The sequence below is a fragment of the Colossoma macropomum genome, unplaced genomic scaffold (assembly GCF_904425465.1).
Source record: "Colossoma macropomum unplaced genomic scaffold, Colossoma_macropomum, whole genome shotgun sequence".
NCBI classification, from domain to species: Eukaryota; Metazoa; Chordata; class Actinopteri; order Characiformes; family Serrasalmidae; genus Colossoma; species Colossoma macropomum.
In genome coordinates, this window is record NW_023494793.1 from 7,117,275 (window position 1) to 7,136,553 (window position 19,279).

The 19,279-nt window shown below is 40.6% G+C and overlaps 1 protein-coding gene across 1 annotated transcript; it reads right to left on the reverse strand.

The window, feature by feature from the left end:
- Positions 1-258: 258 nt before the first annotated feature.
- LOC118812867 (phytanoyl-CoA hydroxylase-interacting protein) lies at positions 259-14,358 on the reverse strand. The gene is made up of 5 exons (XM_036577970.1): positions 14,236-14,358; positions 6,552-6,728; positions 3,083-3,257; positions 2,638-2,755; positions 259-1,073 (listed from the first exon to the last, which is right to left on the reverse strand). The coding sequence occupies exons 2-5, from the start codon at positions 6,723-6,725 to the stop codon at positions 539-541; spliced, it is 1,002 nt and encodes a 333-aa protein (XP_036433863.1). The 5' UTR covers positions 6,726-6,728; positions 14,236-14,358; the 3' UTR covers positions 259-538.
- Positions 14,359-19,279: the final 4,921 nt, after the last annotated feature.

Here is a 19,279-nt window from a genome sequence, read left to right on the forward strand (position 1 = left end):
ACTTTGAAGGGCCTTGAAACTGAACATACTGCGTTCATTACAAAAATAAATGAATGTAAATTCCATAATTTAATAATTTAACTATGCGGCAGTGGTTCCCAAACAGTGAAGGAGAAGAATACACATTTCAGCAATGACTAAAAGCACTTGGCAGGGAGAGGATAAGCTTTCCATATTCCACACATATTACACATTGTATTACATATTACATATATTTGGCAGTATGTACATCTTATGGCTTAGTTTTATATTCTTATCCATGCTAGAGATCCAAAACAACGTAGACCTAATTTAACTCACATTTCTTAGTTTGTGTAGAGAATGCCTCAGTGCTCTAGTTTTGTCTTCCACCTGAGAGACTTGCTTGTCACTTTTTTTCATCTTTGCATCATATAACACTGTTCAAGGTGTTGACTTTCTCGTCCAAGACTGTGAATGTGAATTGTCATGAGTATAGAGGCTGACACTTCTGTAGTCTGACAAGGTTCCAGATGCATCTCAGTTCTTCCCAAAGCATACTGAGTCCAGCATCCTCAGCTCAGCGCCCCACGCTGATGTTGCACACTTTGCAGCTGGGGTCTTTCTTGGCATTGGCTGTGGATAGACTCATGAGCTGGTGATGGCCGCTGATCTGCACCAGCGTGCCCTGGTCCAGGGCCAATGGCTCCGTGTATAAAACCTCCAGTATAACATCGCTTGCGTGACAGAACGTTGGCTCTGGCCCCGGGACGTAAATCAGGAAAGGATTGGCCGTGAGGTCCAGCAATGGCAGCCGGCCGCTGCAGAAGCGATCCCCCTCTGATCCAACAGGGGCCACCACCAGCACTACGTAATGATAAGCGGTGTACATGCAGTAGAAGTCGGCAAAGTAGAGGTGGGCGTTGGGGTTCAAGAGGTGGCCGGCGGAGATGTGGAAGCGCAGGGGTCCGTAGGGGGAATCTTTGGGAGGAAGACCTGTGTCAAATTCAGTATTGCAGCTGAGGAAGACTCCGCACAGCTTGCCGTTAATGGGGGAGCCGTGGCTGCCACTGTTGTCTTTTAGAGACGGGAGCATCGCACCTCCACATTGTGTCCTGTGGAGAGAGAAAAAGAGAGGAAGAGATCCTAAAGTGGCCTTTACACCTACAATTAGCATTAAATACGCAGTTTGTCATCTTATGTAATATTTAGCTCAGCACTGCAACCAAGACGTGTTTCCATTGATCGCTGTTCTCTCACTACAGTACCCAGCATGCATTACGCATATATGGCATACAACCACTGGGAATCCCCCACTGATGTAAAAGCTAATAAACATAAATATGATATTCTGCTTCCTAGCAGTAATGTTAGCTATCTGGCTTCGTTCTGCATCCGTCAGCTAGTCGGGAAAGTATCCAAACAGCCGGCCCTCAAAAATCCATGTGAAGCAGGTGTAGTTTTTCAAACGATCCTTGCACCTTCAACATACATTATCAGAAGGGGGTTTTCTGAATCTTTAAACTAGAAAATCCCTTGTGACTACAGTGGCAACGCTGTAGGAGTTGAGTAGGCAAGTTTACAACAGATGTAGCGATGATTACATTTTTCATTTTGGCCATAGTTTCCCTTTGAAGCAGAGGTTTTGCCAAATTTACATTAAAAAAATTACATTAATCAAAAAATTAATCAAAATACATCAATAATTACATTAAAATTACAATTCTGGCCTTATCCCAAATGTATTGAATCCATTAAACCATGTTTGGCATCTAAAGTCTTCTGTAGTTTTGCACTGGAGCTGTGAGGCTAATGTAGCTAACAAGTAATGAATGGCCACCAGAAAAAGTCACCAGTGTAATCTGGCATACTGTCATCTATAAAATAGACAAAAATAACCACAGAATTTAGGCCTCAAAATGATTGCCATTGCTTTTAGCTATGCAACATGATCTTGTCAGTTTTTCTAGATGACATAACATGGCTTGAGGCAGATGATTTACATTTAAATTTACATTTATGGCATTTAGCAGACGCTGCATTTACAAATTCAGCTGCTAACCTTCCACTGCTAAGCTTCCATCACTTGTTACTTAGGTAATTACTAAATGGGGAAATTGTGTAAATTCGTTTTTTGGCCAAAGCATCACTTAAAAAATCAAAAGAAATTAGAATCTGAAGATGATGAGTGTGATGAAGAAAACTAAACACTTAAAAATGATGGCTCTTCAAGGGTTCTTTAGTAAAGAAAATGGTTCTATATAGAACCATAAACATTCAAAGAACCCTTTGCATGATTAAGGGGTTCTTTACATGGTTAAAGTGTTCTTCACAGTGATGCAGAATGTGCTGTAGATGGTTCTATGTAGAACCTTTTTGAAAAGGGGTCCATATAGCACCAAGAAGGATTCTTCTATTGTGTAAAGCTTGACATAGTAACAATAGAAGAATCCTTTTTGGTGCTATATGGAGCCCTTTTCAAAAAGGTTCTATATAGAAGCATCTATAGCACATTCTGCATCAATCTGAAGAACGCTTTCATCATGTAAAGAACCCTGTAACCAAGGGTGCTTTGAGTGTTCATGGTTCTATATAGAACCATTTTCTTTACTAAAGATCCCTTGAATAACCATCTTTGTTAAGAGCGTACAGCCACTGTGGTGGTGGACTCCTACTCACCTCACATATTGGAAATATTCAGGATGCTGGTTCCGGTAGAACACTGAGAACCGAAGCATCCTCCCAGCAACTCCCTGAGCTTTATCTAGAAGCTGCTGGAGATGGTCCATTGCGTAGTCTATGGAACAGAACCACAGTCACACAAAAGCAACTCACCTCTGCAGTTTCTCACAGACATTACTGAATAGCAATAGATCAATTAATTATAGGTTTCAAAACAAACTCTTCAGGACTTCAAATTAAGGAAGAGGAGCATCTCTACTAACACAACTATTGCAGATATACTCTACTGTAGAGCTTCATTTTTCAACACTAGCCTGATATGGTAAGGCAAAAAATGAAGAGCTCTTGCCCACTAGAGCATTCATCCCCCTAGAACACCTTTTCTCATAGTTTCTTATCTATGAACACAATTTCGGGCCTAAACTTGACCTCCTCTTCTTACCTCCAGTGCAGAACTCCACCACTTGACTCCACTCTGACACCTGGTAATCTCCATCCGGCTGTCGGATGGCCGTCTGCACTGCCACACAGTACTCGGTCCGAGGGCTCAGGAACCAGTGGCCTCTTACTGCCATGGGTAGGGGTACTGCCTTGGCCACCAGCTTGGTAGGCACATCCTGATGGGGTCAAACGGAACAAGGGCCAGCTATAGTAAGCTTAAGAGTAGGTTATAGAGTAAAGTTTGTTATGAAGGCAGAACATCAACCGTCATTCGTTGGGGCTTTTCCTTTATCCCTTAAACGAAACACTTTATGACTAAACAGACTTAACCATGACCATGAATAACTTGGTCAGAACCGGTCCATTCAATTACCTAAAGAAAAGGCTCATCTTTTGTTATGTGTAGTAAATGACTGGTGTTATACTAGACATATAACCCATTATTTAAAAGCTGTATATATAAATACAGGGCTTGAGAACTGACGTCACGCTGAGCTGCGTTATGGAATCGTATTGGCAGGGTTTGTTTACATGCCGCAAATATTCATATACAAAGTGAGAGCCTATAGAAATTGCCGGCTGTTTTTTTTTTCCAGGCTGTCATGTTTAAAAAGTGAATCAAACGAAACAAGAGCACATCTTAACCAACTGCACCCTGCTGAAAAAACAGCATAGACAAGCATCCGTTGTGTGTTGGATAGTGGTATGCTGGTCAGCCAGTATGACCAACCAGGTCAGCAAAAAACAGCATAAACCAGCTTAGATCAGCTCAGACCAGCATTTCATTCAGGGCAAAGAGATGACAAACAACGACATAATGATAAAATTACCATTATTAATAAGGTGGATTCATACAAACTTCCCAACAAAGAGAGTAAAATTCTGGATATGATATCCCTTCTTTCATTCCCAGACTTTTTCCTAAGTGGTGTGGAAACCCATGTACCTGTTCCACTGGAATTCCATGTTTACAAACTGATATTCTGCTTAGCCACAAGCAGATTAGCCAGAGAGGATTCATACCATTTTAGCCTATTTCACTCGGTTTTGGCATATTTCACTCAGTTTTGGCACATATCATTTAGTTATTCGCACATTTCACTCAGTTTTCATGAATTTTACTGTAGCATGCACTGGTTGCCTAGCTAGTTAGCGAACTAGCAATATTACTGTACTGTACTATATCTGTATTAAGCTCCGCAAAAATCTATATTAGGTCACACTTGACTTACACTGCTTTCACTGAAGGGGCAGTCAGTGTAAAGTCTCTAATAGAAATAGACCTGCTAATCATCTGACACTTCAACTAACTTTACTAGCCTAGTCACAGCACAACTCCACCTCGTACCTTTTAGGTAGAAAACAGCACATTTTGAAAGGTAAAATGTTAGGTTTGTTAATAAATGCTAGTAGCATCAGTACATACCTCACCACAAAGCTGAGACTGGCTTCTTATTCACATTTTCCATTCCACCTTAAATGGTGCAGCAGTTAGATTGTGGCACATTTGCAAACAGTTAAAATCCAGTAGATAGTAACCCTGCCACAATGGCGGATCACCCATAAAACACAGCCTCATTACACCATGTTCTCAAGGCCTATAGCCTACTACTAAACAGTACACTACATCTGCTTCTGCTACATCATGTCTTTAATGTGAAATCACCTTGTAAATTCAGTGTAAACTCTTTACTTTTGCCATTGGTGCATTCCACACATTTGATGTTTGTTAAACTGACTGCTGCACTCTGCTGCAAAAGGTTGAATGCCAGTCTCCAACTTTGCTGTGACTCAAGTATTCCCAACCTTCATATCAGAACGCTATCAAAGCTAATTAGTCTTGTTGTGCTGTCTCGGCTCTCTGACAAGCGAAACCAATTGCTGAATCCACGAGAGGGCTATAACCATAGCAACCCCATCTTCAGCATCCCCTACGTGAATACGGTAGCAGAACTGCTGGTGATTAAAAAGCCATTAGCAGTGACTTATATCTGTAGCTAACCACCAAAGAGCACCATGCTGTGCAAAGGAAAACATATTTGTGTAAATAACGTGGAAAATCAATAGTCTGAAGCATGTAAAACAGTGCTGAGGGAGTCTAGAAGTGACAACACCTCTTGCTGTGTTTTCTCTCTGAGAGACAGAACTCTGTACTGTTTATTTCTCCATGTACTACAGCTGCACAATTCATTGCCTTTTAAACAGTGCAAGTCAATCGAACAAGGATGTTTTTCAGCTGAGTGGTTCGTTGGAGCAGTCCAGCACTCTGGCCTTTAGCCGCTTGGCGGGTTTTGGTTATTGGAGAGGAAACGAATGGCCCGATGAGTCACTGGCCTGCAGCGATTTTTAGGCCGAGGTTTTCGGATTTCAGGATTAGTAGTGACTGAGAGAACATCCCGGCCGCCTGTGTTACTGCAGCGTCTGCAGAATGCTGACAGATGCTTTCATCTCCAAAGGCATCTTTAGACATCTTCCTCTCTCTCATTTCCTTTTTTAGTTTAAATTTAGTAGAATATTGCTGTCACGTCAAGCACGTATCTCCTAAATGATAACTCAATAGGAGAAGGAAAGGAGGGTCTTAAATTTAATGTTTAATGTAATATAATGCGATTTTTAACCCAAGTAACTTTGGACCATTTGTCATAAAATTCGCACACAATGTGAAAAAAACAATGATTTGGGGAAAAAATTGTTGCGATGGTCCTGATGTGTCAGCAACAATATCTTCTTGCGTGGGGAATCGGTACAAAATGATTTTTAAAGTGATAATGAAGCTAGCATTAGAATGAAGTGTGCCATTAGAATGAAAAGTGCCATTAGAATGAAGAGTGGCGTTAGAGTAAGATGTGGCATTTGACTGAGGCGTGCCAATAAAGTGAATAGTGGCATTTGAGTGAAGAGTGGCATTAGAGTTAAAAGCGGCTTTAGAATGAAGAGTGGCTTTAGAGTGAGTTGTGGCAATAGAGTAAAAATGGGGTACTTAGGTGTGTCACTAGATTAAAATGTGGCATTAGATTAAAATATGGCATTAAAACATATTTGTGCAGCATTCGAATAAAAAAGTGGTGCAGAGAGTGGCATTAAAGGGTTACATTTGAGTAAAGTGTGGCATTAGAGTGAGGTGTGACATTATAGTGCAGATGGCATTAAAGAGTGGCATTAGAGTGAGGTGTGGCATTAGAGTGAGCTGTTGCATTAGAGTGAAGGGTGACAGGGTTAACATTAAAGAGAGGCATTAAAAAGTGGCATAAGAGTGAAGTGTGACATTAGAGTGAGGTAATGCATTACAGTGTAGAGTGGCATTAATCAGTGGCATTAGTGTGAAGCATGGCATTAGAGTGGAGAGTGGCATTAATCGGTAGCATTAGTATAAAGAGTGGCTTTAGAATGTACAGTGCATTAATCGGTGGCATTAGTGTGAAGAGTGGCATTAGAATAAGGTGTGGCATTAGAGTGATGAGTGGCATTACTCTATGTTTGAAGCGGTTCTGCTCTCCTCCTTCTTTCCGGCTCAAATCTATGAAGTAATGTGTTACACGGGCCGTGTCTTCAGGGGTCATCTCCCAGGCAACACGGAACGAGTCACAGGTCACCTCACTGATTTGGATGTTGTGAGGTGTGGAAAGGAGCTCCGCTTCACCCATTGTCTGCAGAGAGAGAGAGAGAGAGAGAGAGAGAGAGAGAGATAGAGAGAGAGATAGAGAGAGAAGCGTCAAGAGGTGAAAAATTACAGCAAGACAATGAAAAAGCAATCTGCCAGCCTCAGACCAAATTCAATTAACCTCAGTGACAGGTGACCCATCAGGCCAAAGTAACACACTCTTCTGTTCTCTTTCTCTGTAGTATATATATATATATATATATATATATAGTTGTCCTTCTTTCTTTCTCTCTCATTTCTTTTCTCTCTCTCTTTCTCTTTCAAGAGAGTAGAAGAGAGCAAGAAAGAAAGAAAGAGATACAATGTCATACAGGTTATTTGTCTATATGCACTTTTGCAACATTTATAAAATCTCAGTCCCAATTATATGCAGAGGTATAATGAAGTAATACTTTGCTTTTATTTCACTCAAGCAATTTCACCCAAGCAGAACTGATGTCTCTCTTTCTCTCTGACTTTCTTCTCAATACCAGATTGTAGTTCTCCCCTTAGGCCAGGACCTGAAGTATGTGCACCCCCACTATTATCAGCTCATAGACTTTTATTCAAGCGAAATATTGAATCTCAGTGTAATACATTTTAGTGTGAACATGAGTTTAACCAAACATCTATTGGAGCAGTGCAGATGCTCCACTCATTGTAGGAAGATTTGAGTTGAGAGCATGTAGGGCGCTGAGTGGCTACATTGGCACAACACTAAAGAGTAGGTTTGTGACTTAGTGTGGCAACAGTGTGCGGTGGGACTGAAACACAGGAAAGAATATAAAGATAAGCTTCTTGCAGTAGGCAGCAGAGTTAACTAGCTAAACGTCTGGATATAGTCTAGTTAGCTTTGATAGATATGATCTATCTATCTAGCTAGCTAGCTAGCAATTGCTTTTTAGCTTATATTACATTAGCTATTATTTTTTTAGCTATTATTAGTAATATCAGTTGACAGAGAAGTTCCTTAGGACCTCAGCCTTCACTAGATTTGCTCACCTTCAGGTGCACCTGGGTAAATATAAAGCTGATGGAAGACAACAGGATACTGGAGAGTTAAATTCTCTTGGTCTGAACACCCTCAGGGAGTGAGGCCTCCTAATCCAGAGAGGCTGGACACCTGAGCCCAGTCTGTGAATTCTCCTGCCGTTCTAGGCCACTGCTCCCATCCCTGAGGAGATGATTAGTGATGGCAGTGTGGCAGTGGTGAAATGGGAGAGCTGGGCAGGGTGCGTTTAATTAGCTGTCATCTCCATGCCCTGTGATCAGTGACCCCAGCAGTGTGCTCATACAAAACACCTTTATCACACCCACGGGATAGAGAGAGTGTCAAAACCTTGACTTATTAGTGCTTCCATCCTCTCTCTCTCTCTCTCTCTCTCTCTCACCACACACACACACACAATCTCTAAGGACAGATGTTTTTTGGGAGAAAAGTGGCATTAGACATTAGTTCATTAGACACTTTAGATGGCATTAGAGTGAGATATGGCATTACACTCTTTAGGTGGCAGTGAGGAGTGAGGAGTGACATTAGATTCTCTAAGTGGCATTAAAATGAGGTGTGACATTAGATTATAGGGGGCATTAGAATGAGGTGCGGCATCACATTTTAGGTGGCATAAGAAGTATAACATTAAACTATGGCACTGCAATGTGTGGCATAGAGTAAGGTGTGAAATTAGGCACTTTAGGTAACATAAGAGTTAAAAATGGCATTATACACTTTAGATGGCACTAAAATAAGGTGCAGCATTAGACAGTTTTGGTGGCATTAGAGTGAGATGTGGCATTTTAGACACTTTATGTGGCATTAGAGTGAGGCATCATGTGAGGCAGCCTGGCATTTTAAAGGCTTTTTATATCATGTTTAGCACTCTGATTACAGTTTCAAATGCATTCAGTGTGTGTCTCATTTACTGAGCCACTCTGGTTCGGCCGACCTTCCTTTGGCATGAATCTTTTCTACGCTGCTGCACTTTCGTCGCTCGTTATGTAGAATAACGCAGGGCGAGCTGCACATGTAATGACCTGAAAATCCTATCAAATAGCCTCTTCTTAATTAGGAACCCTAGTGAATGATGAGCCATATGTTAACACAGCACTTTGTCTTTGAGTGCACTGTAAATAATGAACTGTCTGTGTTTGAGTCTTTTTTAATAAGCATGCCAGAGGATGACAGACAGCCTATTTCACCATGAGTCTGTCACGCATGCCTGCATTTACCCTGTTACGTGTGTGCGCTTGATACCTCTGATGGACATTCGTTCAAAGCCCCTTAAACTCTATGAGCTGCAGCAATGTTGCTGCTATACTGTGAGAGACATCCATCATCCCCAGCTGTTCTCCTTCTCACTCACAGTTAATGTAGGGCAAGAAGACCCTCCTAGGACTGATATCAAAGCCCTGAACCACATACACACCCATTCACATGCACCTGCTCCACTTTCTTACCATTTCATAAAATTCAGAACCTTTCTTAGGATTTATAAAAGGGAAAATATAGAACTACATCTGATGACATCTTAAAGGTGAATTCCACTGATTTTTCAAAATTAAGATGTAAACAAAAGTTATTCAGAGTAGTTCAGGGCTGGAGTGAGACTTGTTTTCAGACAGGGAGTTATATGATGCAGGCCAGCCCACCTTAATTTCTTAGCTTCATGCAACATAATCTTGATGAAATCTGTGCAGTCATCTTCTTCTTTTCTTACTCTTAGATCTTATTTATTTATATGCTGTACTAAGATTTACAAGGTGAATAGACAATCATGAAAAAAGGTTTTGCTCTTAAATGTGACATAATTATGACAGTCAGCATGCTACAAACGATGCTATCGTTAGCTAAGTAAACTAAACATCCTGTCAACATTTCTCACTGCTCGGATATGTCCTCATCCTCCTTTTTCACACCTTGGTTGTCTGCAGTTCTTGCCACTGCTGTGCATCTTCACATAACTGAAAACCTGTACATCATTTAAGGTGGAACTGGAAATAATAAGAAGAAGCTAACTTCAGCTTCATTTAATGTCCACTGTATGAGACTCAGTTACAATCAGTGATCTGGGGCTGAACCACTTGAAGTGAGGGCCACTGGTTTAACCCTTAATTTACTACATATATACACTTGCATGTAACATTTTTGACTAGCTTATGTTGTTTTTGACAACCGGTTTTCCACAGAAATGAGCAAAAGCATTTTGCATAGCCAAAAACAGTATTAGTAGCTTTTATGAACCCTGTCCTCTGTCTGTTTTTTATAGATAACTGTATACAGGGTCAGAAACCATGTAAGCCAGTGCCATCAGTGAAAAAAAGGGGGGGGAATGTGATACTGTGTAAATGTTTTTTCATTCACTTTAATGACCTACATACTATTTAAGTCTACTTATTACAGTTCATGAATATTCACACGTCTGCCTGACTGTCATATGTAGGTTATCTGAAGTCCCATGTTGTCTGTGAATCACATGCTAACACAGGCCCATATTTTAATTCAGGGTCCAGTTAAACTAACAATGTAAAAGCCAGGAGCGTTTCTTCAAGGTCGCTGTCGCTCATTGTTTCTCTGCTGATCAGTAGATCTGATCTGTTCAGCTGTTCTGTTCTTATCTCTGACACTGCTCAGCATGATGAAGTGCTTTGGGGTTAAAGGGCTGTGCTCACAGTTTACATCAACAGCTACTATACTGATAAGGGAAAAAAACCTGCTTGAGGGGAGTGTTCTTGTTTTAGATCTAGAAGGTGCTCTCCTACATAAATTACAGGCTTTGGTACTGTGAAACTTCCCTGTAAAACTATTCTGCTGCTTTAGAACATGGGCCAGGTGCATTGCTGCTTTGGTAACAGATAAAGGGTGTTGTTAGGCATGTTTTATAAAATGGCGACAAATTGCAGCATGATAAAGACACAAATTAATAATCAAAATATTGATGACAATTATTCCATGATGGTATCATTTAAGCGACATTAATACAGAATTCATCTATCCATATCCATAAGGGTTAAATGAACTGATATCTGGTTAACCACAGGAAAAGGACAGGCAACAAAAACAGGACAAAAGCACCTAGGCTTACTTTTTAGATGATGGCACAGGTGTTATGAAGCTAAAATTTCAAAATATCTTTTATTATTCACAAATAGTCAAGGAAAATCGGTAGGTTGTCTTGTCGGATGAGTGACTGAGGCTACCTCAGGATGAGCTAACCAGCTAACACTAACGTACAGCTAACTGCTACACTGTCAGATGCTAATAAGGACTTATCATCTTCTACACAAGGTGTTTTCTCCTCAGTGGACGATGTGCCAACATGTTAGAATGTCAGAAATATGTGCACTGTTTCTGGATCTAACTAACCTCAGCTAGAGTAGTTAGCCAAGTTAGCGAAAAAAGCCAGCTGCGCTATCACTTCCTTCAGTCACGTCCTTAGCAATGTGCTTACGTTCAGGCGCTCCTGTTCCAGAGTAGCAGTATAATAGAGCCATTTAGAGGAGCAAAGCATTTTGCAGTCCTGTTAAGACATAAAATCGCTCATTCTTAGCCATTCCTAATGAGTTCCTGTGAGAAGTAGCAACAAATACCTGAATAATGATTTCAGTATTTGAATACTGCCAGTTCAGACGGTTAACCGAGTGCTTGAGTACCCATACATATCCCTAATGCGCAGTATTATTTGGATTTACTGTCTATTTACTCAGCCAATCAGGTTTTAGATTTTATAATGGCGGTTATATTTCACTTATCTGACACGCTACATTTCTATTAATCTGCGTCAGACCGAGCGCAGCAGCAGCTTCAGAGAACTGATCTAGCACTTCTGAACAGAAGTGGAAAAAGATGAAGGACGCATTGACTTTTCAGAATGGCACCAGAGTGTGGAATTAATCCGTGTGACTAATTCATTCAGATTGGCCTGAACTAAAGGGGAGGGAGAGAGAGAGAGAGAGAGTGAGAGAGAGAGAGAGAGAGAGAGAGAGAGAGAGAGAGAGAGGGAGAGAGAGAGAGAGAAAAAGAGAGAATGAGAGAGAGAGAGAGAGAGAGAGAGTGAGAGAGAGGGAGAGAGAGGGAGAGAGAGAGAGAAAAAGAGAGAGTGAGAGAGAGAGAGGGAGAGAGAGAGAGGGAGAGAGAGACAGGGAGAGAAAGAGTGTGAGAGAGAGAGATGGACAGAGAGAGAGAGAAATTGAGAGAAACTGAGAGAGAGAGAGATGAGAGACTGAAAGAGAAAAAGAGAGCAACAGCATCAGAGAGAAAGAGAGAGAGAGAGAGAGAGAAAGAAAAATAGAAAGAAAAAAACCTTAGAGAGAGTGAGAGAAAGAGAGAGTGAGTGAGAGAGAGAGAGAGAGAGCGAGAGAAAGAAAAAGAATAGGGATATACAAAACTACTGTGTGTGGTGTGTGTGTGTGTGTGTGTGTGTGTGTGTGTGTGTGACAGAGAGAGAGAAAGAGAGGTAATAAGAGAGAGAATAAAAGAGAGAGGGGGATTCAAGAGAGAGAGGTAAAGTGAGGTTTGTTGTGGTTGACTGACTCTACTGATGTCCACAGAGAATGGAGAGAGAGAGACCGAGGGGGGGGGGTGGGAGTTATTAATGATATTGTCAGGCTCAGATTTCTCTCTGTGGGTAGATGTTAATCACAGCTGCAGTGCAGTGAGTGTTCAGAGGAAGAATAACAGTGAAAGGCCTCTGAATCCTCACTGCACTCTAAATACACCCTTCACCACAGAACTCCAGCAGAAACAGCCTAAACTCTGAAAATGCACTGTGTTCTCAGTCTAAACTGTCTGGAACAGTAATGCAGCTTCTCCACAAACACGGCAGCGGCAAGAACAGTCCGTTCAACAGCAGTGGAGACTGAACACACACACCAGCACACAAATCTTACAGCTGTAGAGAGATGCACTGATACAGGTACTGTGGGCCAACGTTGATATTTGATGTTTGTCATGTACATACGGTGCTATGCCAAAGTCAGAGACCACCCTTCATTTATTTAAACTCCACTCAAAGCGACCATTACGTACAAGTTATTCAATTTCCAGGAGATGTTTCTGAGGAGATTAGATGGAATATAATCCACTTGCATAAGGAAAAGGACATTTAGTGAAAAAAATATTTCTAAACTGGAGTTTAAAACATGATCAAAAGCTACAGAGAAAATGGGACCCCTAACAACCACCTGGAACACCTGACAGACCAACAAAACTGTCCCCATCAGATGAACAGATCAGATTTTCTCAGTTAAAAATGACAATAACCACTGTATTCTCTAGTTTAATGTCATTTCAATGTTTTACAGTCCTTTTTGTCATAACAAGCATAAAAAATAGCTAGTAGTATGCTGATATCTCGGTAGCTAGCTAGCTAAATTTCCCATTTCACCTTAAATGGTGCAGCAGTTACATTCTGGCACCTCATGTGTCAGAACTGCTGCTCCGTTTAAGGTGGAACGGGAAAATTCGAACATGAAGCTGGCAAATGATTCCTTAAATGTGATTAAAGCCCAGCAGCAAGGTTGCTGAACTTTAATGCAGTAATGTTCTATTTATTTGAGGGTCCCATTTTGTAGGGGAAGATTTCAACCACTACCCCTTGTAACTCAGTTCCAAGAGGCAAGGTGGCACTCGAAAACGAGGGGTAGGGGTGAAAATAAGAAATGAGATTGGGCCTAAGACTGAACTTTGGAGGTGTGGATTTCAGATTTCTACCCCAGAAAGCAGGAATAAAAAGTGTTAACACAATAAATGATAAAAATGGTATTTATATAGTTATTCAGGCTTTTGTGTAATTTTCTGTTATGAAATATATGTTTCTGTTTCTTGACGCTGAAAACATGAATAATTGCAGTTTTAACTGGGAATCAAATGAAAGGTGGTCTCTGACTTTTGCACAGTGCTGTATCTGCCAATGCTGATACATAGACATGTAGAAACTGGGACAAGACCCACCTGGATTAGCATTACAGAGAAGTAAGCTCTTTATTTCTATAGGATAACAAATGCAGTGAAATGAATAAAATGCAGATATTTTGCTGCAGTAGCCCAGCATCACCTGCACATTCTGCTCTAGTGGAGTATAATAACAATTCACTTCTAAGCATTGATCTGCCAGTACAGATATGACTCCAATACCGTGTGTTCTGTGTAGAAACAGTACACACTCATGCACACAAACAGAAGAAGTACAGATTTATGAGTGCAGACTCAGCAGCCCTGCAGCCGTTACAGCGTCCACAGCCGGAACTGATTTTCTGAGACGTCGCTCACACCGCTAACTCCTAAAGAGGTGAAGAGAAACACACACACCACACTATCACACCGACACACACTCTGCATGCACGCTGGAGTGTGTATGGAGGAGTGTTTTGGCTCACAGTGACACCGTCTATAGAAAATATTACATAACTCACTAACACAACAACACAGCAGCAGAGAAACACTGTTCTGCAGGGGTTACTGCAGGACCACTGAAGTGCACAACACACAGTCCAGTTCACAGTGATGGTGGGCTTACCTCAGAGCGCGCGGCAGTCCAAATCAACAGAGAACGAGATGATGCTGCTGCTGTTTGTGCGGTTGCTCTGGAGTGAAGGAAACCCAAAGGAGACACTGATTGGTTCCCATACACTGATTGGGGACTCTCTCTCTCTCCTCTCTCTCTCTCTCCTCTCTCTCTCTCTTCCCTCCCCCCTTTGACTCCCACCTCCCACCTCTCTGTATGGGTACACACACGCACAGACACACGCACAGACACACACACACACACACACACACATATATATATATATATATATGTATATGTGTGTGTGTGTGTGTGTGTGTGTGTGTGTGATAATATATCTATGTATTATGTAAGTAGCTATATGTTATGATAATAACATAATAATTATAATATATCCCCCCACACATACTTATACACTTAGAAAAAAGGGTTCCTTAGTAAAGGAAATGGTTCTATTCAGAACCATGAATTCTATTTCATGCTTAAATGGTTCTTTAGATGCACTCTTTAAAAAAGATAATTCTTTAAGTGTTCTTTAGAAAGGGTGGTGGTTCTGTATAGAACCATGAACACTTCTAAAACCATGTGCATACTTAAAGCGTTCTTCAGATTGATGGAGAATGTGTAATATATGGTTCTCTATAGCACCAGAAAGGGTTCTGCTATTGTTACAAGCTTGACACTATAACAATAGAAGAACCCTTTTCAAAAAGGTTCTACACAGAACCATGTACAACACACTCTCCATTAATTTGAAGAACCAATCCACAATGCAAAGAACGCTTTAAGCATGCAAATTGTTCTTTGAGTGTTCATGGTTCTGTACAGAACTATTTTGAAAATGGTTCTATATAGCACCAAAAAGTGTTCTTCTGTTGTTTCAGTGTCAAGCTTGTAACAGTTGAAGAACGCTTTTTTGGTTCTGTATAGAACATGTTGTATATGGTTCTGTATAGCACCAAAATGGGTTCTTCTATTCTTACGATGTCAAGCTTGTAACAGTTGAAGAACCCTTATTTGGTGCTATATAGAACATTTTGTATATGGTTCTACATAGAACCTTTCTGAAAATTGCTCTATATAGAATCAAAAAGGGTTCTTCTATTGTTACAATGTCAAGCTTGTTACATTAGAAGAACCCTTTTTGGTGCCATATAGAACCATTTTCAAAAAAGTACCATATAGAACCACATAAAACACTTTCTCCATCAATCTGAAAAAAACATTTCGCTATGCAAAGAACCATTTAAGCATGCAATAATTCTACATAGGACTCTAAACAGAACCATCCTCGTTACTAAAGAAACCCTTGAAGAACCATCTTTTTTTAAGAGTGTACTTATATATTGTTTGAACACAATACATTCAAACAAATAAGCTGCTGGTATTCTCAAAACAATGGACTGAGCACCCCAGAGTCCACTGAATGTGTTTGGGATTACGCAGACTGAGAGAAGCAGAAAACGCAAACAACTTCTAAGACTGAACTTTGGCTATACATATATATTGTTTATGCATAATACATATGAGACGCACGACATCACATCTTGAAAAGGTATAAAAGCTGTGTTGCATGAACTGCATGCCTGAAAGGAAACACCAGTTACAGTGTGACGTATTCACACTCACACACACACACACACACACACACACACTCACACACACACACACACTCACACACACACACACACAGCATGAACTACTCAGTGTGTTTCGAACATTTCCAGTAAAGTGCTATCATGTAGCTGCACTCCAGCCACTCTGTGGATTTGTTAAATTTCATCAGCAGCACTTGACTTGATTTCATGAAGGACTGATTAGATAAAGTAGATCAGACGCTAAATGTAAATATTGGGCTCTGGAACAAAATCGACTACAATATAAGGTTTTTGCAATATTATTTAATATATAAACATGCATATTTACCAGCTAAAAGTAACTGAGTTTATATTAACCTCTCTTTGTAACATGCTTATTCACACACTTGCTAAAATTTACAGTAACAGCAGTTCAGCACAGCAGGGCTTAACATACATGGAGAGAGAGACAGAGAGAGAGAGAGATACAGAGAGAGGGAGAGAGAGAGAGAGAGGGAGAGAGAGAGGGAGAGAGAGAGAGAGAGAGAGAGAGAGAGAGAAAGAGGAGGTTTCTGTCTGATTGACTGTGTTGATGAACGTGAGGAGCATGTAGAACATTTAGCATTAGATGAAGTGAAGTACCGTAGGTGGCTAAAACTCGGCCTGGTCATTACACACACTTAGCATGTGTTTTCCTGCTTGTCTTAATTATGTCATCCTCCTCCTCACCTGCGTTAGATTCTCCTAAGGGGTCTGTCCCTCAGTGCAGTGCAGAACTGAAGCTGAGGGCGAGAGAAGCTCACCAAATGCTGCACCATATGGTCCCCAATGCCATGGGCAGTTCATCCCCCACACCGAACCAGCACTCTGCTAACCGGATTGGGGACCTCCACTGAGCAGCACACAGCAGGAGTGTAAAAATGCATCAGTGCGTCGGGTGGCCATTCAGCTACGTCAGTTTTGGGTGCATTTCAGTGAAGTACAGTACTGTGCGAAAGGCAGAGAGCACTCTTCATTTATTTAACCTCCAGGCAAAACAGCTGTTAAGTAGAAGTTAATCAGAGATATCTGAGAAGATTGAATTTAAGATATTGAGAAAGGAGAAAGTCAAAATGAAAAGACATTAGCTGCACTGGAGTTCAAAAAATGACCAAAAGCTGCAGAGAGAATGGGACTCCTAATAACCACCCACCAGACCTGATAGACCAACAACACTGTCCCCATCAGATACATGGTCAAAACTGTCCCCAACACATAAGCAGTACATTTATCTTTCAGAGAGAGGAGAAAATCAAGCAGCTTCAGATCTGAAAACATCCACAGTGTTTCTGTCCATCCTTCCACTGAGAGACGACAACTCAGCGCTATGGGTCTGAAAGGATGTGTAGCTGTTCAAGAGGAACCTCACTGAGAAAAGGAAATAGACAGAAAAGAAGACAAACACGGAAGTTGCAGGTATATATATATATATATATATATATATATATATATACATATATATGTATTTCTGTAGTTTCAAAATTTCATGATGAATAGACCAGCAGAAATGTTCCATAATTACTTGGAAAAAACATTTTATATATACATATATATAGCCCTGCGATGGACTGGAAAACCTGTCCAGGGTGTATCCTGCCTTCTGCCCGATGACTGCTGGGATAGGCTCCAGCTCCACCCGTGACCCAGAAGGATAAGCGGCTTAGAAGATTTGCGTGTGTGTGTGTGTGTGTGTCAAAATCAACAAAACCTAACTCCAACCTTTTGCATACGACTGTATTCCAGTAAATAGTTCCTCCAGTCACATTTACACCTTCACTGTATGATTCCAGGATCCTACGAAAATGACTGAACCAATTATGTGACACACTGAATCATTTCCTAAAGAACTGTAACTGAATTGAATCGTTGTGAAGTCAGAGGTTTACACCTCCAAAACCCCTATTCCTGGAGAATGATGGAGTCTGTGAGATGAGTCAGCCTGCACTGTGGAACACGATCTCTAAAGGTCGAACGCGCCGGACATCATCTCTAGCCTGTCCACTGTGTAAGCTGAGCTGCATGATGCTGCTGCCTGTGGTTGAGCTTCCACCCCAGCAGCTCCTCTTGTCCTCCTCCTAACTGCAGGAGCTGTAGTGTAATTAAAATGCACTCATCCATCTAAAGACAAGCTCTGACAGCAGCACAAGGACAAAACCAGACCAAGTGTGCTGTGTGTGAGAGTGAAGACACACTCGAAACTTCAACATGGCATCCATTCTGTAGGTATTAAATAGGTATAATTCTTGTATTCGTTTTTTCCCTTATTTTCATATATTTTGAATCATTTTTTCTATTTTTTAAGCTCAGTTTTTGGGATCACTGTAGGGGTGAAGCATATTTGGTAATAACATCATTAAATCACAAAGTGTACACTTTAAAAAAGATGGTACTTCAACGGTTCTTTTGCAAAGAAAATGGTTCTATATATAACCATGAGAACTCAAAGAACCCTTTGCATGATTAAGGATTAATGATGGTAACGATAGAAGAAACTTTTTGGGTGCTATGTCAAAAAGTTCTATATAGAACCATCTACAGCACATTCTCCATCAGTCTGTAGCACTCATTCATGATGCAAAGAGCCCTTTAATCATGTAGAGGGTCCTTTGAGTGTTCATGGTTCTATATAGAACCATTTTCTTTCACTAAAGATACCTTGAAGAACCGTCTTATCATCATAAGGCTGCACATCAGACCAGCCTTCGTTTATTTAATTTCCAGTCAAAACAGACATAAAGTTGCTTATTTTTCAGGAGGTATTTCTGAGAAGGTAAGATATTAGATAATCCACTTACATAAGGAAAATAAAAAAAACAGGAGTTTCCAAAATACGCTAAAGAGAAAATGTCACTCCTAACAACCACCCGGAAGACTTGATAGACCAGCAACACTGTCCCTATTACATAAACAGCACTTAAAGCTTCCATCTACGAGAGAGAGGAGAAAATCAAGCTCCACTCTATGGGACTGACTCTCCCATAGTCCAGGCCTCAACATCACTGAATGTGTTTGGGATACTTGGATTGTGGGAAGTAGAAAATGTAACCAGTTTCTAAGACTGAACTTTGGAGGTGTGTAAAAATATCCCTGCAGATTTCTTTGAGAAACTGAAAGTGAGTCTCCTGAAAAGAATGGAAGCTGTAATAAAGGTAAAGAGCTGTCACACTGAACACTAAACAAATAATATTATAGTTAGTTGTGAGGCTTCTATGTAATCGTCTGTTGAATATGTGTTTTCTGCTTTTTTCCTGACACTGAAAAATGAATAACTTGTATTTCACAGCTGTTTTGACTGGAAATTAAATAACTAAAGAGTGGTCTCTGTTTTTTCCACAGCGCTGTAATGACAATATTAGATTACATATCACTGGGGGAAAGGAGATCAATTGCATATTCATATCAACATAATAATACGATGACTAATATTATTGAAGTAAAAG

Coding starts and splice junctions, on each gene's coding strand:
- LOC118812867 (XM_036577970.1), bottom strand. CDS start 6,725: ATGGGTGAAGCGGAGCTCCTTTCCACACCTCACAACATCCAAATCAGT. Junction 3,258..6,551: donor AGAACCGCTTCAAACATAGA/GTAATGCCACTC, acceptor TGACCCCATCAG/GATGTGCCTACCAAGCTGGT. Junction 1,074..2,637: donor GAATATTTCCAATATGTGAG/GTGAGTAGGAGT, acceptor CTCTCTCCACAG/GACACAATGTGGAGGTGCGA.